The sequence below is a fragment of the Leptidea sinapis genome, chromosome 40, assembly GCF_905404315.1.
Source record: "Leptidea sinapis chromosome 40, ilLepSina1.1, whole genome shotgun sequence".
Lineage (NCBI taxonomy): Eukaryota > Metazoa > Arthropoda > Insecta > Lepidoptera > Pieridae > Leptidea > Leptidea sinapis.
In genome coordinates, this window is record NC_066304.1 from 3404722 (window position 1) to 3428149 (window position 23428).

At 33.3% G+C, this 23428-nt stretch overlaps 1 protein-coding gene across 1 annotated transcript in view; it reads left to right on the forward strand.

Moving 5' to 3' along the window:
• The window catches only part of LOC126976453 (tyrosine-protein kinase Dnt), an 88698-nt gene that overhangs the window by 52224 nt on the left and 13046 nt on the right, over positions 1-23428 (forward strand). Inside the window, exons 5-7 of the mRNA XM_050824770.1 lie at positions 7284-7470; positions 10601-10728; positions 17183-17298. Coding sequence (XP_050680727.1) covers positions 7284-7470; positions 10601-10728; positions 17183-17298 — 431 coding nt within the window. The remainder of the gene's footprint in view (positions 1-7283; positions 7471-10600; positions 10729-17182; positions 17299-23428) is intronic.

Sequence of the window (23428 nt, forward strand, 5' to 3'; positions counted from 1 at the left end):
CAATTTATTTAATCCCTATTTAAGAGTCCTTCTGTCTTAACTTATTAGGTAATTAGTTCACCAAACAATATCTTGTAGTAACCATTTCAATATCGAAAATATTTTATGTCACAAATAGATTAGCTTCATATGGTTACTTGCTTGCTAGGGTTTCTTGCTACTTCTTCTCATTTATTTCAAAACTTTACAAAGCAAAAATTCATTAAGAAAATATTTTTTTTTTGACATTCATAAGTGTCATGTCCGTGACCTACATGAATAAAGTGATTTTGATTTGATTTGATTGTTATGACTGGGATTAAGCATGATCCATGACATGAGCTATATAAAAATATCCCATGTAATCTAATCTCTGTCTTTCTAACCCATTTTGGATACCAACAAAACACCCTCACTCAACAAACCGTTGAATTTACTGTTATTATTATTGTTAGAGACAAAGTGTACGGGAAAGTTGGTTTTTATTGCTTTATGTGTTTTTAGTATAGTCAACGGTTGTAAAGTGATTTGTGGGTGGGGGAGCGAAGTTGTGGCATTTGAATAAGACTCAATTGAAATGTGAGTGGGACTTATTTATGAGATTAGTTCGTGGATTCAGATTCGTATTACTTATTCTTTCCTATTCATTACATTCACTATGTTATATGAGAGATATTTTGGCAAAAATATACAATTTATTGAGCAAATCTTTTAATAGTTTCAACGTGTTTATTTTCGAATCCAACTCCATCGTTTTTGTGTGTTACAAAACGCAATTGTTACAGTGGCTCGTAATCTGATGTAATCCATGTTTTTTCTATAATATGGAGTTGTTTTATTCAATTTATAAAAAATACAATAAATATTCACGAAGGAATGTATAATCTGTCCAAAACATAAAGTAATTTATTTATTGGAAACCCAACAATTGTACGGTTACATATTTTACTTAAGTCACTCAGTTCAAATAAAGCAGAAAACATAACTTAACATAACTTATGATTAATTATAGAATTTGTCAAAAATATCGTTACACTTTAACACAAATTATCTTGCATCACACTAGGCATAGCCTATGCAGGTTTTTAAACATATATATACATTAAAATACAATATAAAAATCTTAAATCCAAAAACAAACATTGATATTCATCATATAAATTTTAGCACCTGTCGGTATTACTGGGCTATATGGGTTGACATTAATTTATCATTCAGCAGCTCATTCATGCATTAATTACTACTAATAGTAGGGGTTACAGAAAACATTTAAGTTACTTTAGTAATGTAATAGTAGAAGTTATGACATAGAGTTTAAAAATAAAGATATAACTTAATTTACCACTTTATAATGGAACTTAAAACTACAATATATTTAACTGTTGTTAGCTAGTAATTATTTGACTATCGTGGTCTTTAGTTTTAATGACGAAATTTATTCTTAACATAACAAAACAGATGAGTTATATTTGAATATCAATAATCTGGGAATCGCTAAGTTGGATCGCTAAAACGATCTATTTCGTTTATTTTCCATTCTTGGCCTCAAACTTCAGGTAATTTTACAATTTACATCTTGATTACAATTCAAAAGCGACACTAAGCACAACTTTGCCTCCAACAGTGCTTGAGTAAGTATGGAATAAGATATTTAAGGTAAACTTAAACAGTGATAATACGCAGTTTGTCTTGGTATATGTTATATTAAATTGGCATTATTCATAACGAACATTTTAAATAAAACTCTGGTTGACTTCGCAATTATTATCAAATAAACATAAAATAATAGCTGATGCCTGCGACTTCATCCGTGTAGATAAAGGGTTTTTAAAAATAATAACCAAGTTTGGAATTGAAGATTATCTCATATCCTATTCCAGTTCCGGTTCCTGTTTTTGCTCCCGTTCTCGACATTTTATATGAATCTTATTTCGAGAAATTTTGCTATGGAAAACTAAACCTACTATTGGTATAGTTATAGCTCATCGACGTGAATTTCAGTTTTTCCAAAATCCCGCGGGAACCATGGGTTTTTCCGGGATAAAATGTAGTCTATTATCCCAAGCTCTATTCTATCGCTGTACTAAATTTCACCAAAATCGTAACAATCATGTAAAAGCGTAACAAACAAACATACATTCACATTTATAATTATTTGTATGGATTGGCAAACATATTATATCTTTCATAACTAATAAGATTAAGACAGCGGTGCAAAGGCTCAAGATAGGCCACCAGCTGTTGGTTAGTGACCAAACCATGCAAAGCAAGTTGCAAAAAGATGTTCTTTATCGTCTTACGGCCTTTCCCAGTATACTATCTATATATAGAGATAAATTACTACCTTCTACTGTCAGTAATTAGCTGTCAATAATCTGAAGCTGTCCCAATATACCCGATAAGTCATTCTTTTCGCCTAATATTGGGACTTTTATCGCTAGTAAGCTATACGTCGCCCCATCGGCAGACAGTGTGTACGAATAAGGTGAGTTACCGTAGATAAGTTTATTGGGACAGAAAAGTCAACGATAGTTACGATTTTCATCTCAAGTAGGCCACAACCGGAGATAGACTGAATTTTGGGAACGGCCGTTAGTGTGTATGTGTATTGTAATTAGCACAGAGTACGGATAGATATTTACCTATTTAGTATGATAGGGCGACAAATTTGTATGCGACCATTCCACAGCAGTCTCAGGCGTATTCCTTCCCCGCAACACCCCTGCTACCCGTGGGACGGTCGCGCTCGAAATTGTCGGACTATAGTGACATGGTAACAGCGGTCTTAAATGACTACAAATTATCAACAAAAATTGTACCTGGCAGTTGCGGCTGACTGAGACCTGGCAACCATATTTTTTTCAATTCTTGACATAATTTCCTTTAAAATGACGTACAATTTATTAAAAATAACATATAGATTTTTTAAATCAAAAAATTAATTATACTTAAATAAATTACAGGTACCTGCGGCCAATTTTTTATAGGCAACCTATCGCTAATACTCCCTAAACGTTCATTTAAAATTAGTTAAATCAAAAATACACGTGCCTGTAGAATGGAGCGGGAATCTAGGAATATCAGAGTAATATATATATAGATATATATATATATATATATATATATGGGGAAAAGCACCAGTAAGATGTTATATATATATATATATATATATATATATATATATATATCTATATAACATATATATATATAACATCTTACTGGTGCTTTTCCCCACTTTGTATTTTATCCAGATTCACAGCATCTGTACTATTAAAAAAAATCACTCTTTAATTGAATAAATGCAAATAGTAGTTTGGTCAATTTCAATTCACATACTTCTTGATAATATATGAAATCTTATAGATGCCTAGACTTTGTTTATGTGTTATTTTTTAAAAAGATTTGGTAACATAATCAGTGTGAGGCTCCTTTCCACAGGAAGCCAGCTAGATTATGGGAACCGCAATGGATTTCTGCCGTTAAGCAGTAATGTGTAAACATTACTGTGTTTCGCTCTGAAGGGTGCCGTAGCTAGTAAAATTACTGGACGTGAGACTCAACATCTAATATCTCAAGGTGTCGTCTCGTCCCTTACTGTCATAAAAAAAGCTATTTATAAAACAATTAGCCAACATAGAACCCCGATAATATTTTCGCTCAACTGCTACAGATTTACTCTCCACAAATCACTCCCTCGCATTCTTTATTAGCATGTAGACGTCTCGGTAAACGCAACAGGATATTTTGCGAGGGATGAAGACGTATTATGAGGGTCCTGGAGGCTTCGTATCCCCATTTTAATGTGTTTACAAGGAAGTATCGATTGTTCAATTGTACTGTTATTTGACTTGGAAATTTCCACCCCTCGACGAGCGCCTATTGTGCGTTTATCAAATTTTATTTGAAATTTTAAGTGTTTTCGATTGGATTGAATGTTTTTGTTTTTTTTAAAGGTTAGTTGAAGTACACTTTCACGCTTTTATGATTGGATCAGTCTCTGTATTCAAATGTATTTATTAGAACTGGGATTCCATTGAACATACTTTATATAAGTGAAATGATTTTATGTTCATTCAGGTTTTTAATTTTAATCGAATTTCTGAAAATTATGAATTTATGAGTGATTTTAAGATCAAAATTAAACTCTTCTATTGTTTCAATAAGTGAATATACAAATTAAGGTTATGTAAGATATTTGGGTTCCGTCCGAGTACTCTTACCAACTGATCCAACCGTCCGATTAATGCGAATACCGTAAATCTTGGTATGTCTTGTACAACTCTCAGGTCATGGCTTCAACTACAGGATGCAGAATTCGAGTGGCGCGGGTTCGATTTAGAAGAGTTCAGAATTGAGGGATTATATACTAGCGGCTCCCTTGCACAGGATGCCGGCTAGATTATGGGTACCACAACGCCTATTTCTGCCGTGAAGCAATATTGTTTAACACCATTGTGTTTCGGTGTGAAGGGCACCGTAGCTAGTAAAATTACTGGACAAATGAGACTTAACATCTTATTTCTCAAGGTGACGAGGGCAGTTGTAGTGCCAATCAGAAATTTTGGGGTTATTCAACAATCCTGAGCGGCACTGGATTGTAATGGGCTGGGCGTATCAATTACCATCAGCTGAACGCATTGCTCGTCTGGTCTCATATTTTCATTAAAAAGAATATCACTTAAAAATAACAATCTTTTCAAACTGAAAGCTATATTCATAGAAAAAAATATTAATATAATTTTAGTATGATACTGTACTTTCTAATCGGTTTTCTTATTCTAGAAACCAATTGCTTCGATAATTAAAAATAAACAGTTTTAAAGACGATAAAGTAATGTAAATTTAAAGCCTACTGTTGCGATAGTAAACAACATTAACAAAATTATGGTTTTATGAAAAATGTTCGTCCTATATTAAATTTTAATAATGTTTTAATTAAATATAAATAGGCCGATACCTTCTTTAATTTTTCCGGCTGATATCGTCGTAAAGGAAGGGGAGGTATTTAATAAGCCTTGATTTCTAAGCGAATCTTTCTTTCGTATTTCTATTCTCTCGGTGTTCGTTGAAAGTTTTTCTATTATACTTTACGTTTTATTTGGTTGGTTTCTATTTTAATTTTAATATTGTCATGTCTACAAACTTTGCCTGAGCTATAGTACGTTAATGTTTTGTTTAAATATAAGTTATCATTCGTGAATATATAAGGGATTCATTTGAAAGTGGTATCACTGAGGCTAAGCTATTAATGCTATTATTTAATTAAGATATATTTATAGTCCTGGTGTTGTATTGAAAATTTAGTACAACAAAACAAATCTTATAACTATATTTACAATACTATTATAACGTAAAATTAGAACTATCATTACGTTGAAACGTACCTTTATCTTTACACAGCCACTTTGTGTAAGAAATTATCAGCTGCAGTATTCCCGGACCAACATGACTTAGGGACCTTCTAGAATAGATCATACTCTCACCTTAAAGCCTGGGAAAGCATCTCTTGAACTCTGGTATTACAGTGTCGATAATGGGTTGGTTTATGACTTAGCATAACATGAGCATCTTGTATATTCGACCCTCTCATTTAAAAAATAGTAGGTACATTAAGTTTTCTTACACCTTAAAAAAATAAAAGTTACCCCCTGAGCAAGACGCTTTAAATAAAGTTAAAATTATGTAAACATTAATTAAAGAAATAATTAATTAATTAATAATAATTAATTAATCAATTAAGGACTCTTGCGCACATTCAATAAGGTGTAACTCAGATCGCACAGAGCAACTAATCAACATTTTTATTCACCTAGAAGTTGCCTCTCTTTCTATCGCGTGACTCTTACCTCTTCTGACGACATTAGGGTTGACTTCTTTACCTAAAAGTGTACCTACCTAGTATGAGGTCATCTTATAAAAATACGTCAGTTTTTTCTGTAATATAGACATGTAATCGTAGTTTAAAATCAAAACTCTTTCGTTGTCAAATCTCCATTAGCTGCAGATAGTAATGTATGTGTTGGAAGACCACGACATAGTCAAACCTACTTAGTATATAGGAAATAAATAGGTAGCTATCATGAATCGTAATTTCATTATGATAATAATCACTTAAAATTAGATTGTATCAGCGTCTAAAGGACGCCTAAAAAATAAATTTCGGTCGCCATGACTTTAATATGCATTGATTTGTTTAAGTTTCTTCATTTTTAAAATATCGGTCGGAACTGTGAAGTTGGTGACAACAAAGCGCGCGTGCGTCACAGCTTGCTAGTGAGTCCCTACTGGCTGGCTTACTCTGTAGAGGCCACCACACGTACTAAGGATTTCAATACCTACACGGGGAGTGAGACAGGCCTGACATCGTTAAGAAATATTTTAAAGAAAAGCTCAGAATTCGTGATAATAGGATTCCCTAGATACAACATGACACGTGGACTCAAGTCATTACTCTTCTAGGACGTTATCCGCCCTACTACTACACGACACTACCAGAAGCTATGGTATTAAGCGAGGTTTCATCCATGAGGCATTCGGTTATAACTCGAAGATAAGGTTGCAGAAATAAGTATTCTTATAGCTACATATAAGGCCTTACGCTTATTGATTAGATAGTTAGCACTTATGTAAATATTCAATAGCCAAAAAAGATATTTGTAATCTGAATTTATTTTTGAGGTATTTGGCTACCTTAACCAAAATCTTACTAATAATTTAATGTTTTGATGTTTGTTACTCTTTCATGCCAAAAAGCTTGAACCGTTTTGGCTTTAAGTTGAAATGGTTCATTGTATTAGTCTTTAGCCGACCTATATATTATATAGGTTGTATACATACATTATCACTTAACATTCAGGCATAGTATTTTTGTTGCTCTATAGAGTGCACGCGGATGACAGTACGGGTAGCAACTAGTACTACCAGTGGGAGGCTCCTTTGCACAGGATGCCGGCTAGATTATGGGTACCACAACGGCGCCTATTTCTACCGTGAAGCAGTAATGTGTAAGCATTACTGTGTTTCGGTCTGAAAGGCGCCGTAGCTAATGAAATTACTGGGCAAAAGAGACTTAACATCTTGTGTCTCAAGATGACGAGCGCCGTTGTAGCGCGCGCTCCTCAGAATTTTTGGGGTTTTTCAAGAATCCTGAGCGGTACTGCATTGTAATGGGCAGGGCTTTTCAATTACCATCAACTGAACGTCCTGCTAGTTTCGTCCCTTATTTTCATAAAAAAATAGTTACATATAAACAATTAATGGACAATTTTTCAATTGATTTAATCGTGTTTTGTATTTTGTATCAGGAGTATCGACGGTTGTGGACAGGAACGAGACGGCACGACTGGCAGGCGACGCGTCCCACACCACTGGTGGGGTCTTGTTTGCCGCGGGAGGCTGTGCGGCAGCCGCTCTGGCATTACTAGCCGGTGCAGCCGCTGCGGGAACGCTGTATAAGAGAGGAAACAAAGCAAGACATCATGATTCCATTCAGTAAGTCAACGCTAGATACTTAAATTTATAATAAAACTTTAATATTCTCGAAGAGGGAGTGTCCTTTGTCCTCCAGTGGGAGGCTCCTTTGCACAGGATGCCGGCTAGATTATGGGTACCACTACGGAGTCAACGGCAGTAATGTGTAAGCATTACTGTGTTTTAGTCTGAAGGGCACCGTAGCTAGTGAAATTACTGGGCAAAAGAGACTTAACATGTTATGTCTCAAAGTGACGAGCGCAATTGCAGTGTCGCTCAGAATTTTTGGTTTTTCAAGAATCCTGATCGGCACTGCATTGTAATGTGAAGGGCGTATCAATGACCATCAGCTCAACGTCCATCTCGACTCGTCCCTTATTTTCATAAAAAAAGAATTGAAAATCAAAATAAAATATTTCTATTCAAATATGATTTAAAATCACTTATTGAACGTCAAAATCTACCACACATTAAAAAATGTTTGGATTAAGATTTAAGAATGTTCATCACCTTGAATATATCAAATGTACTGTACTAATACAGATCCAAAAAAAAGTGTGTATGTGCTTATGTATGCACGCAAGAAGTTGTACTTCTTTGGCCTAACGAAACAAAAATCATTAAAATAATATATTCCGTGCTATTCTACGTTTTTAGACAGAACAATTATGTAAAAATCTTTCAAAGATGGCTTTGACAATTAATTCTTAAATAATGAATACGGCTGTATGGACTTGAACCGTTTGCCTGTCCTAATAATGGACGAAGAAACCAATAAAAATAATAACGAATGACGCAAACGTCAGAAAATTTTAGGAACCTGTTACTTATGTGTTACAGTGATGCGCACGCATCATAAAATTTCACTATTATAATTTTTTCATTAATGCCACAGTGTCTTAAGACGAAGGTTTTTAACCAATGTGTGTTAACAGTGATGACATACGGAACACAGACGTGGTCGCTAACTATGGGCCTTATGACGAAGCTCACTGTTGCTCAGCGGGCAATGGAGAGGGCTATGCTCGGAGTTTCCCTCCGGGATCAAATCAGTAGGAGAACCAAAGTCACTGACATAGCCCAAATGATTGCGAAACTGAAGTGGCAGTGGGCAGGGCACATAGCTCGGCGGACAGATGGCTGTTTGGGCAGTATGGTCCTCGAATGGCGACCACGTACCCGAAAACGCAGTATCGGTAGGCCCCCCACAAGATTGACCGACGATCTGGTCAAGATCGCCGGAGTAGGTTAGATGAAGGCAGCGCAGGACCGATCGTCGTGGAGATCTTTGGGGGAGGCTTTTGTCCAGCAGTGGACGTCTTCCGGTTGAAATGATGATGATATTTTTATCAATACGCGCCCAAAGAAGTATTACTTCAAAAAGTCGATTAGAACTTACCTATTTACAATTAGTGATGTGACTACGACCCTTGTCTGAAGCGTATTAGTTGATGGATGATAGGCGAGGCTTTATCGATACATAATAAATAACCCGGCGACGTTTAATTGCATCGTTTTATGTTCAACAATGAAAAGCGCTTTGTACAAGCAACGTTTTGTTTGAATACAGCCTTGTCATTATTGTGTTTCGGAATAAACAGAAACCGCGCAGTGTTTTGTTTCAATCATTTATCACTTAGCTTGTGCTTCCTGTTGGAAACTAGTAATTACTTGTTATGTAATATGCACTTTATAGACACATAATATTATTTTTTTTCGAGGGGATTTGCCAGAATCGTCACCGGACTCCGTTATTAGTTTTTTTTTGGAAAGGAGGACAAACGAGCGACAACTGGTGTCATGCGATAACCACCGATGTTTTTTTTTTAATTTTATTTTTATGATAATAAGGGACAAGACATTTAGTTGATGGTAATTGATACGCCTTGCCCATTACAATGCAGTGCCGCTCAGGTTTCTTGAATAACCCAAAAATTCTGAGTGGCAATAAAAATGCGCTGTTCGCCTTGAGACATAAGATGGTAAGTCTAATTTGCCCAGTAATTTCACAAGCTATGGCGCCCTTCAGACCGAAACACAGCAGTAGATAATTATAATAAGTAGAATAACACATTACTGCTTTACGGCAGAACTAGGCACCGTTGTGGTACCCATAATCTAACCGGAATCCTGGAATTCCTATGCATGTCGAAGTGTCTCCACTTAGGCATAGAGAATGCAAGTAGTCGAAGGCTCCGCTCTTAATTTACATTACAGTTGTACAAATAAATATAGAGAAGGAGCTAGGTTAGTCAATTACTATTAATAGCCATTCCCAATATACTTTCTACAGATAGAGATAAATTACTACCTTCCACTGTCAGTAATTAGCTGTCAATAATCTGAAGCTGTCCCAATATAACCAAACTTCTATCCCGGGTAAGCTATACGTCGTCCCATTGACAGACAGCGTGTAGGGATAAGATGAGTTACCGTCGATAAGTTTATTCGGACAGAAAAGTCAAGGATAGTTACGATTTTTTATCTCAAGTAGGCCACAACCGGAGATAGACTCATTATTGGGAATGGCCGTAAAAGAGATAAATTGATAGAAAAAGAAGTGTTCCGTACAATTGTATAAATTTTTTAAAGAAGTATTTTCAACTATTATTAATATTATTATTATAATATTTAAACATTCGCAAATTTAATTATCTATCACGGCCGAAGTGACCAAAATTGTGTATGCGCTGTTCAGACACTATATTAAACCTCCGTTTCGTACATACAAATTAGGAAAAAGGAATATGTTATAAGGAAAGGGGTACTCACTGAGCTCAGCTTCACCTCACTTCTTCACAGGGCGCCCTGATTTCACTAGCGACGATTTCACAGTTTACTAAAGTTTTATGGTAATGAAAAAGACTAGGCTCGCAGCGTAGCCGCATTATACATGCAATTTTTACACACCCCGCGCACACCTGTGCGTAGGACAAGGAAGGATATAGGCATTAGGGCTAGGTGAGAAAAGATAGGATGCATTGTGCGTACTCATCGCGCCTCGCTAATAAAACGGCCTAATCACATATTGTTTTTTATTATAGTGGAAATAGTATTGCACCTAAACTATAACAGCTATTATGATGGAACCCAGAATTACTCTTCGAAATAATCTATTTGTTCTGTATTGTAATTAAGTCCAATATTGCAGCACGTCATATACAACGGCAGCATATGGCAGTCATCAAAACGTTTTGCTCCGCTTGGACACGCTCGGTCGACCCCCCAGCTCAACGGGATCCTACGCCACCATCGCAAGCCTGCATAAGTTCCCCTTCGGTAAGGATTACAACTCGCTTCACTGTATCTTAGCTACGTGAAACGGAAGTGGAATTAGTGTATACATATTTATGGAGACGGAATAGAATTGTGTTGAATCAGGCGTTCCAATATTAAGTCCATTGCAACAGTAATAAACATATTTATAATCCATAAACTAACAATTAATATTGTTTTATTTTTGGTAACTCTAGTCGCTGGCTAACTCTCGTAACCAGTAGCGCATGATTGACAGAAGGTAACTTTAGTTCCTCAAATCACCTCAGCTGTTATAAAGACTTTTAAAACTTGTCTAAGAATTCAATTCTATAGCTAAGACGTTCTTTATGTTAGTCACCGAGTTTTAGTGATGCCCAATTTTTGAATTCATGATCAAAATTTGTTTGGATACAGTGTATCAATTTGAATGCCCATCCCAGTGTAACGTGCTATCCCCACTTCAAATAACGCTTATTTTAATCTGCAATTAGAAATTGATAAATTATTCATCTAAAAACATTCTAAGACAGACACATTTCAACTCATAAATATCAATCCTATCTTATATATAAAATTCTCGTGTCACAATGTTCGTTCCCGTACTCCTCCGAAACGGCTTGACTGATTCTCATGAAATTTTATGAGCATATTGAGTAGGTCTGAGAATCAGCCAACATCTATTTTTCATATCCCTAAATGTTAAGGGTAGTCCAAAAGAAATTTTCTTTTTTAATTTTTTTGAATTTTTTTTTGAAATTTGTTTGATTATGAGTCAGCATTAAAGAATACATACAACTTCAAATTTTCACCCATCTACGATCAACAGTTACTTTTGTATCGCGATTTTAATATCGGCAATACAACGTTTGCTGGGTCAGCTAGTAATATATAACAGCTAAAAAGTTACTTTTAAGTTGTTACGTATTATTTAAACAAAAACGCTTTTATAAGCTATAATATTTACAGTAATATAATAGATGTAATAAACTTAAATTTAAAGTCTGTAAGGCTTTAAGCGGATCATATTTTCCAGTATGAATTGTACGAATACGTAAATATTGCTCGGCCGCACAAATTCATTTCCATTTTAATTCAGTATTTTATTTTATGCATTCAGCGTTTACAGTGATTACGTACACTGTTAAATCTCGCATTTCAACTGCGATATGTGTTGTGGCTTATAATATTTCCGACTTTTTATTAGTGCTGTGTATTTTATTAAAAGGCATAAAAGGCATTTATTTTCTCAAAATTGATTCCTTTAGAATTCTTTTTGATGTCATTTCTAATAACTACTAGATACTACTACCGCTTCGGAAACAAATGGCTCTCTGAGAGAGAAGAAGCGGTGCAAGAAACTCTCCCAGCATTCTTTTTTTGCGCTCTTTTCAATAAAAATATAAAACATTGTACAGTTATTTCTATCGCAATAAAATAATCACAATCTAGTGCCAGGCCGTCCGATCATTTAGATATTCAGCAGTGGAGTAATAAGATTTACGACAGAGCCATTTTTTTTATAAAACATTTCAATTAATTCTGAAGTATAAAACATATTTAGTAAAATTTTTATTACGTTATTGTATTAATAACTATTTATGAGGTAATAAGTACTCATTAATTGTCTTTTACATTTTATGTTTAGAGATATAGCTATATTTAGATTTGGAACCACAATGGGTGTGGCGTTTATCTGTAAGAACATAGCACTATGTCAAAAAAAGTAATGATATTTTTTTTTAAACTATACCGTATAATTTTATTATCACGTATTAAGTATGTATTATATCTTACGAAATTCTTCGTGTGCAATTCACACTTTAGACAGACCGGTACTTTTTATATAGAATTTTTTCATCTATCAAAAACCTTCTGCTACATGGTTTTCAGTAAACTTGTGTATCTCATATTAGTACTTCTTAGAGATAGTAAAAAAAAACTCAATTTTTCTCATCTTACATGCCAATTTTGCACTTGTTAATTACGGTAATACAATTAGATAGGTATTAAATACAATTGGAAAAGGTTTTTGTTAAAACTTTAATCTTATTAATTAAATTTCTTTACAAACATTTACTTTATACATCTCATAATTGAAATTTAATTAATTCACGTCAATCGGGCGGTCTGGTTATGAAATGGGTCTAAGTGAAATGCTTAAGGTAGCTAAAATATTATGATACATGTTGTCTAGTAGAAATGTTATATCAACAATATGTTATGTTTTTAAAGTGATAACCCTCACTTCTAGGATTAATACACAAATAAAATTTGAAAAACAAAATTTTATGAACGATACGGGATACGAACCCACGATCTCCGGCCTTCCGTGCTGGTGCTCTAACCAAAAGAGCTAACCGTTCGAGTACCGCCTCGTTATAAAATTCTGTTTGCTTTGTTCAACTCTCAGTTGTACCGTTCATAAAATTTTGATTTTCAAATTTTATTTGTGTATTAATCCTAGAAGTGAGGGTTATCGCTTTAAAAACATAACATATTATTTAGATTTACAAGAGCGACATCTCAAGTCTATTTCCTAATATGCAAATATTGGGGTTGAGCATGTTATCAACTGTAAAGTGGATCCTGTAAATGAAGCCACAACCTGAGAGTTGAACAAAGCAAACAGAATTTTATAACGAGGCGGTACTCGAACGGTTAGCTCTGTTGGTTAGAGCACCGGCACGGAACGCCGGAGGTCGTGGGTTCGAATCCCGTATCGGTCATAAAATTTTGTTTTTCAAATTTTATTTGTATGTTATATAAATATCGAATGAATATAACATTAGAAACTTTCTGCCTCGACAAACAATTGAATGAGCACCCTTGCTTGGTGTTTCCAGGACGATGCTCCTATAATTCCTCTGGTGCTGCAAGAGAATGTGGGCGACGGTGATTACTTATAATCGGTTGACGCTCGTTTGTCCTCTTCTGCCATATTCAAATTTAACATTCAAATCGCAATATTTTTATTCAAAATAGGCAAATAGGAATTAAAATCACTTAATGAACGTCAAAAACTACCACACATTCAAAATAGTGTGCTTTAGATCTGAGGCACTCTAATTTGTCTGGATCTGATAATAAACTAGATTTGCGACATGCTAATTTTATACAAAATGCGATATTTGACATTAAAATGTAATATACTTAAACTAGCTGTCCGACAGACGTTGTTCTGTAGATGATAAAAAAAATACTGAATGAAAATACTGAACTTATAAGAATTTGCCGATAATATTTCAATACATCAAGAATTATTTCGTAAAAAATGCTCTCTGTTGTTATAATGAAATTGTTTCACAGCGGAGCTATCAAACCGTGCGTCACTAAATTCTCTTATAGCAAATATGTCCATACAAAACAAATATTGATAATAAAAATAATTATGGGTCCCAAATCGAAATAAAAACTATCCTTTCTCTTAAGTTGGACCAAACTACACTCCATGAAGTAATCCCCATTAAAATCCGTTCATTAGTTTAGGAGTTCATCGCGGTCAAACAACGTGACAAGTAATTTATATATATTAAGATATAATATACAAAGAGGCAGTGAAAATTATATAGATAGAAATAGATTAAAGCATTAAATTAACAAACGAAGAAAAAATATATTTGAAACATTTATTTTCAGCTCCACAATTTATCAAAGTATACATCTGTGTCAATTGGTTTTTCGTTATCATTAAAGAGTTTACAAGCACGCTTAATAAAAGAATTTGCACCATAAAGTATTCTACTACACTAAATATAAATCAAATTTAGAATGCGATATTGACGTTCACGCCTGCGATGACTCTAAATTGTATCCTATTTAGTAGTGAGGGGACGTCAACATAGCAGTGAGACGCTGCTTTGCACAGGATACCGGCTATATTATGGGTACCACAACGGTGCCTATTTCTGCATTACTGTGTTTCGGTCTAAAGGGCGCCGTAGTTAGTGAAATTACTGGGCAAATGAGACTTAACATCTTATATCTCAATGTGACGAGCGCACTTGCAGTGTCACTCAGAATTTTTGGGTTTTTCAAGAATTCTGAGCGGCACTGTGCTGTAATGGACGAGGCGTATCAATTACCATCAGCTGAATATCCTGCTCGTCTCGTCCCTTACTGTCATAAAAAAAGCTTATTTACAATTTTGTTGGAAACGACGGAATCAACACGATCACGGCGGCATTAAATGTCTGAAACGTGTGACAATAATTCAGTGATTCAGTGTTAAGTCAACGTAATAAATCCAGTTCAGAGGTCCAAAGTATTTACAAATTTTCTTTGTAATCTTTATAAGTGGTTATTATGACATTTAAAATAAGCGTTCCATACTATCATATCTCCGGCTCCGTGGGAATAAAATATCAGCCGGAGTATTATGCCATGCCTGTTATTAGATAAATATTAACAGCATGAATTGCTTACTAAATTTCTGAAATAGATACAGTGGTATCAGTGTAAGAAGTGTCTTACTATACTAGAGGAGAATTTATCGACTATATTATTGATGATTTATTATTTATTTAAAAGGCATCAAGGCATAAAAGGCATTTATTTTCTCAAAATTGATTCCTTAAGAATTCTTTTGGATGTCATTTCTTGTCATTTCAAGCGGTGCAAGAAACTCTCCTAGCATTGTTTTTTTGCGCTCTTTTCAATAAAATTATACAATATTATACAGTCAATTCCATCGCTATAAAATAATCATAATCTAGTCCAAGGCTGTCCGCTCACTTAGATATTCAGCTGTGGAGTAGTAGAATTTACGACAGAGCCATTTTTTTATAAAACATTTAAGTTTATTTATAGATAATGCCTGAACAGTGACTGGGACTTTATTATAGAAGTGTATACATTTACCCTTAAAGCTATTATGTATCTTATGAAGCCTACTAGAATTAGTTACAAGTTTCGTTGTGAGCATGCCTCTAGAAAATCTAAATCTCGTAAATTTATCATACACGTAATTACCTAATTAGAAAATTCAATTTATTTATCTCATTTAATAATGATAATATTAGTTTGGCAGATGTAAAGAATCGTGGGCACTTATGTCTGGAATAATTGTAAATGTCCAGAAAATAAATGCTGTTAGAACATTTTCATATTCGAATTTCAAACACCTGTCAACTCCATACTGCCCGTAAGCATACAGAATTGTTCGAAAAATTTAAACCTGATATTCATTCTCTTAGAATCTTTATTGAATGCAAACCAAATATTCAAATGTTACTGGTGTTTTTTTTTTATTTAAACATTGTATTTACGTTGCAGATAAGAGCGGTTTGTGCTATATATCGACAGTCAATCGATTTAAACATAAATAATGAACTATATTTTTGAAATAAAATCTTCTTCAGCCGCGTTGGGCATTTTTGGTAGGGGAAAATCTTATAGGTTCGCGTCACTGATATGCTATTATTTATTCTTTATTTAACTTATAGTTAGACGCTTTTTAGATAGGTGAAATCTCGTGAGTTTGCGTCACCGAAATGCTTATAGCAGTATTATAGTAGATATACAGCTGACGTATTGTGCAATTTATAGTGCTGTTAATATCTTATAATAAGTAAAGTTGAATGGATTTAGTAAAAAGTTCAATGTGTATATACTGTGCATTGTTGAAATAGTATTTTTGTTTGATTAATATATTATTGAAAATAAGTTTAAAAAGTAAAAAAATCGACTGTTTTGAAACATTATGAAATTTCAAATTTTAATACTTTAAGTTCTAAGTTAAAATTTTAATTTTAAAAATAATATTTTTTTTTGTGGAAAAAATTTTGGATTTTCCAAACTATTTCCTAATATTCTCACTATATATTTATTAATAATTTTAATGACGTATTGCCTCTTTATTTCATCGACATCTTGATAATCACTTGATCCGTTTATTAATATATAAAAAGAGGTACGTAAGATATCGAGGCATATCTTTTCGAATACTATAGTATTACTTTACTATAGTATATTATATAAACATTTTAACTGTTGCTACTCAATATATTATTCTTTATAATGTTATGTATGCACATTCACATAAGTGAATTTGCTAGAAACTGTCATAACCATAATGTTAACACCAGGAACAGACATAAACTTATAACTGCTCGGCTAGGATGAATTAGTATGCATTTTATAGGGCGCTGTATATGCTTTTACAATAAGATCCCAGATAATGTTCAAAACAAATGTATAAAGAAATTCAAAAGATTTGTTAAAAAACCTTTCTGTGGTAAAGGTAACTATAACATAAATGACTTTCTTAATAAATTTTATTGTACGATAATAAATTGTAACCATATTTTTTTATGAAAAAAAGAAGCCCGATGGGTTTGTTGCACCCAACGTTGGAACGGTTGGTGGTTTTTGACTTTCAATAAGTGACATCATACCCTATTTTGAAAAAAAATATCCAGGATATACTGATTCTAGGATACACTAAGTGATTGTAAAATAATAATAAATTTGTTAACAGGCAGTCGACGATCACCGTCTCCTTACGCCACCACGCACATTTCAGAACACGTATACGCGAAGCCAGAATCCAGGGTGTCGTACTATGCTGCGTCTAACTTAACACATGTCTCCCAGGTAAGTTCTGTGAGATAGCTATACTATACAGAATGTCCCAAAGTTATAGGACATGAAGGGAACTTTCCCTAAATTAAAAATAAATAACTATATATAGTTTATTTTGATTTGAGTTAAAATTTCAATATGCGTTTATAAATAAAACTCAAATATTTTACGTCGCTCCTTTCTTTTAAAATACTATATTACTTAAGAATAGTTATTAGTTTTTGGCCATTGTTTCGACTAGCATCATAAAAGTAGTGTTTTATTACATTTAAGTCGGTTTGATTCCCAGACGAGGCAAGTAATTTTTAGAAAATCTTTGAATGCAGAATTACTAACTTCAAAAATAACATAAAGTCTTCTTTCAGTAAAATACCCTATCTACTATATTTAAGGTACTTTCCCTTCATGTCCCATAACTTTGGGACACCCTGTATACCATTTTAAATAAATCACTTTAAAAAAGATTAAAACGCGTGTTAAATGAACTGTGTTTTAAGTTTAGTCTTTGCGTAAAATTTACATATTTATTATTATTTTAGATAACCTGATGTTTCGTGACCATTTTCCATTGAGGAATGCCTCCGGGTTAGTTAAAATAATGACAAAATGTTACTTTTACGCAAAAGTTAATGTTAAAACACGGTAATAATTACACGCATTTTAATCCTTTAAAAAGTGTTTCATTTAAATAATATGTAACACCCGAGTTAATTAAAGAAAATACTACAATATACTAGCGTATAGACTAATAAAGCATGCGAGGAGAAGAATATCTACAACCGAGATATAGAAAGATAGTAAAACGACTCCAAAAATTACAAAAATCGTAACTAGAAATAGATTGTATAAAAATACGCAATTATTTTTATACTTTTTAGTGCATATTGTATCTATTGTTTTTGCATATATACTAAATTTTTCAACGCAGCAATGAACGTAAGCGCTTAATTGAAGAGTTCCGTTACTTTGCCATAGATTCCGTAATCAGAACCTAACAAAACTCTCACCAAACTATCTTTGAAGTTAATCCTTTCCAATAAAAAAAGAATCATCGAAATCGGTTGGCGCGACATTGAGTTATTCGTAAATTTATCATCCAATTTGCTATACGTATGTATAGCAAATTTAAGACTTTTATGATTTTTCTCATAGATGCCATTGTCATATCTGGACCAAATTACATTGGGACTGCACGGGAAGCACCAACTTTCAAATAAAAAAAGAATTATCAAAATCGGTTCACCCAGTCGAAAGTTTTCAGGTAACAAACATAAAAAAAATACTGATGAATGGAGAACCTCCTACTTTTTTGAAGTGGGTTAAAAATATGAAACAACTTGTTAATCTTTTACCTTATTATGAAATAAAAAAAAATGATTTCTGACAATATTATCGGAATAAATACATTTTATCAATAATACGTTTCAAATAAATTGTTATTCCTGTTTCAAAATAAAGCAAACTTTACAAGTCGCTATCTTCGTTAACGCCTCTCCGCTGAACACTTATTCATATTTCTCAAGAAATTTAACGTTTCCTTAAATTTACGAACAAAGAGGGTTGCAAATTAAAAACCAAGCCTCGTGCCAAGCCTAATAATGAAAACATAAATAACTAGATGCGGCTTTGCTTGAGATAATTTTAACAAGTTATTACAATGTAACAATATAAGGGGATCGGGCGATTTATTGATATTATGTTCAAAATATAATAATATTTGCTGTGAAATAATTAGAGTTGAGGACTATTAAATAATTATAACTAATAGTAGTATTATTATTAGTTTACCAGTGGGAGTCTCCTTTGCACAGGATGCCGGCTAGATTATGGGTACCACAACGGCGCCTATTTCTGCCGTGAAGCAGTAATGTGTAAGCATTACTGTGTTTCGGTCTGAAGGGCGCCGTAGCTAGTGAAATTACTGGGAAAATGAGACTTGACATTTTATGTCTCAAGGTGACGAGCGCAATTGTAGTGCCTGTGAATTTTTGGGTTTTTCAATAATCTTGAGCGGCACTGCACTGTAATGGGCAATTACCATCAGCTAAACGTCCTGCTCGTCTCGTCCCTTATTTTCATAAAATATTAAATAAAGTATATTATTATGGGGTAGTGCGGCCGATATTCATACTATCTTTGTGCTGCAGAAGAGGGCTATTCGCGCTATTTATAATCTAGGTCCTACAGAATCATTATGAGAATTTTTTTAATAAATAAACATTTTGACCGTTAATTCTCAATATATTATCGATAATGTTCATAAGCACATTGAGGAATTTGTTAGAAACTGTGACAATAGTAATGTTAATACGAGGAACAAACATAAACTTGTTATGCCTACTACTCCGTTAAGTCGAATAAGTAAGTCTTTTATTGGGCGATGTATATGCTTCTACAATAGGATCCCAGAAAATGTTCAAAAAAATGTGCGACGAAATTTATAAGAATTGTTAAAAAACGTTGGTGTGGGAGAGGTTACTATAGCATAAACGATTTACTTAATGATACCACAGACTGGGAATGAAGCGAACACCCTCAGGCTCTTTAATTATAAATGTTTATTGTTTTTGTTTTTGACGTTTAATAGGTGATTTTAAATCCTTTTTTGAATAAAAATATTTGAATTTTAATTTAACCTTGTATCAATTTTTTATCACAAAGATTATAAATTTCATCTTTAATTGAAGAAACACGATGTTAGGGCTGCTTTATTTATTTATTTTATTATGAACGTTCTCTCCTATAATAGCTTCATATTTAATTTTGTTATCGACGTACTTTATAGAACTAGACTCCAAATCAACTATTAAAAGGTCATCAAAATTGTCCGAGCGGCGTTGTATATTCCTATACTGTAACATATACATATGTCACTCATTCAAATAAACACCTTAATCCGTGGCAGTAATGTTCAAAGTCTTTTGTATACGCTCATTAGGAGCTCGGATGCGAACACGAGGCAAGAACATTTTATTAGAAATTGGTATGTAATTATTTGGCAAAATGATAAAAAAGTCAAGTTAGTTACACAATATTGTTAATTTAAAGGGGGCACTTACCTTAAATACGGTACCCCATCCTTTTTAAGTTTGAATATACTGTTATTTGGATCACTGAACACTTTGTCATTGCGTGTTGTTGTATTCAAAGCGCGGAAAACTCTGCCGATAGACGCGGAGGCAGAGTTTTGCTCCAGACAATTTTTGACCGTGAGTGAAGTGTTTATTGTACGTCAAAGTTGTCTTATTTCTTTCTAACAAAATAATTTTTATTTGTGTTAAGGAAAATTAGGCATAGTACGAGTATATGTGTAAAAAGTAATTTATATACATATAAACACAATATACAATAAAGTAAAAACAGTACATTGAATATTTCTTTAAAGATTGTCTGTTTTCTACGAACAATACTGAATCCAAAAAGTACTTTATATAATTTTTGTCTGTTTATCTGTATACAAAATATTAAGTGTCTAAAATTTACTCAAAAATAAAGAAATAAAATTAAAATAAATTTACAACTTTGTCCCGTTCCACCACAATATATATTTATTTATATTCGGTAGGTATGTCAAACAACCTATTTTGGTCCAATATCAACTAATATTGCTAAAATATTTTAAAAAAAAACCGTTACTGTTTTCTTTCGAACAAACTACAATATCAATGGAATTCGTAAGATCGATTAAATAATTCCGTTTGTCTGTATGTAATAAGTATGATAACAAGAAGTCTGGACAACAAATAGGTCACATATAATAACGCTAGATGCATAGTATTTTTGCTACTTTATAGCAACTAGTCGCGTGACGTCACGGGCAGCAGTTAGTACATCTCTCTAGTATATAAAATTCTAGTGTCCCGGTGTTTGTAGTTAAACTTCTCCGAAACAGCTTGACCGATTCTTGTGAAATTTTGTGTGCATATTGGGTAAGTCTGAAAATCAAACAATCAAAATCAAAATTTTTCATCCCCCTAAATGTTAAGGGGGTGGTTTAACCCCAATTTTTTTTAATTTTTAGGAATATTATTTATTTTTTTATGATACAACATTAAAAAATACATACAATCCTAAATTTTCGACCCTCTACGATCAACACCTATTTTTGTATCGCAATTTTTATAATATTCTATTCCATCCACAGATCCGCAATAAGGTGGCAAGATGGCAATCGAAGACAATAATTGTATTACGATAAATTTTCATTTATCTAAGATATATTTAGTGGGTCTAAGAATCGGTCGTCATTTATTTTTTATTGAATTCTTTTTTAATTACTTTACATGGCAATACAACGTTTGCTGGGTCATCTAGTATTATACAAACATTCATGACTTGGAAACAAACATTATGATAACCAAAAGTTTGGACTTTACATTAAAGGCTTAAAGGGATTTATTTCTCAAAATAGATTCCTTTAGAATTATTGTTTTTGATGTCATTTCTAATATAATAAGATTTTATTTATAGATAATGCCTGAACAGTGGTTGGGACTTTATTATAAAAGTGTATACATTTACCCTTAAAGCTATTATGTATCTTATGAATCCTACTAGAATTAGTTAAAAGAAATCCCTTATTTCTAGTATTATAATAATGAAATCACCATTAAAAGCAATAAGGTGACGATTTTTGTGAACGTATATTAAATTTTCATAAATGTACTGACAATGAACAGTCATAATATTTATTTCTTTAAATTTTTCTTTGAGAGACTGTCTATAACCAAGCTGATATATAGCACGAACAGCTCTCTTTTGCAGAGCAAACACTATAATATCAACATTCACTGGGATTCAAACTCAAGACCCCTACCTAAATAGGATCAAGAAAATTGAATGATTCTCTTCTAGAACATTTACTTCACGTGCAATAACTTAGTAAAGAAGATCGCTAATTGTATTAAGTTAATATCACCTGAAGGGGTGTTGCAGCTCAAATTGGATCCTTAATGAGGTAAAGAGCTCATTTCACGAGCAATTCAACTTGAATGAACGTTGGAAAAACTTAGCAGCCTTTGGCTAACATAATTCCACATTATAATGACATTGTTAGGAGCTTTACAGATACTTAAGAATATGATACTTATAGTTTGAAGTTATATATTTTATTAGATAAACATTTTAGATAAGATGAAGATACGTATTAATAAAAGTAAGAATTTTATAAACGTATGCGCTTTTAGCAATAATAAAATTTAATTTATATAATAAAATTTAATATACGTTCACAAAAATCGTCACCTTTTTGCTCTTAATAATTGTGCTAATTTGGATTCGGGATTGCTTGTAACTAATTCTAGTAGGCTTCATAAGATACATAATAGCTTTAAGGGTAAATGCACTTCTATAATAGAGTCCCAGCCACTGTTCAGGCATTATCTATAAATAAATTTAAATGTTTTATAAAAAAATGGCTCTGTCGTAAATCCTATTACTCCACTGCTGAATAATATCTAAATGATCGGACAGCCTGAGACAAGATTGTGATTATTTTATAGCGATAGAAATGACTGTACAGTATTGTGTATTTTTATTGAAAAGAGCGCAAAAAAAGAATGCTGGGAGAGTTTCTTGCGCCGCTTCTTCTCTCTCAGAGCGCCATTTGTTTCCGAGGCGGTAGTAGTATCTAGTAGAAATGACATCAAAAAGAACTCTAAAGGAATCAAGTTTGAGAAAATAAATGCCTTTTATGCCTTTTAATATCTATTTCCAAACATAAAATAATGAAGACAAACGGACTTTTGGATATTACGTTTGTCCAACTCGATTTAGTTAAAAATAATTTAAGGCTAAGCCATCCGTGTAAAAGTATGTAAATATTATATTTATTGATTAAAAAATCTTATAACTATATTTACAATACTATGATTTCATAAAATTAAAACTATCATTACGGGGAAGCGTACCAAGAATACTGGCAGGATTTCTACGTTGTACAGTTAGGCTGATCCGTTGACCGAAATAGCTGCCAGCGGGTACTGGGTTTCCAGTAGCCCTTTAGAGGCGCGTGTATTGTACATTCTCCGCGCCTCTAGGCCCCATGGGTTAAGTGTCTTGACACCAAACGGCACAAAGATGTAAGACTCACTGACACCGAGATATTTGCGACGCTTGCTGTCTTCGGCAGTCGAAGCAGCTG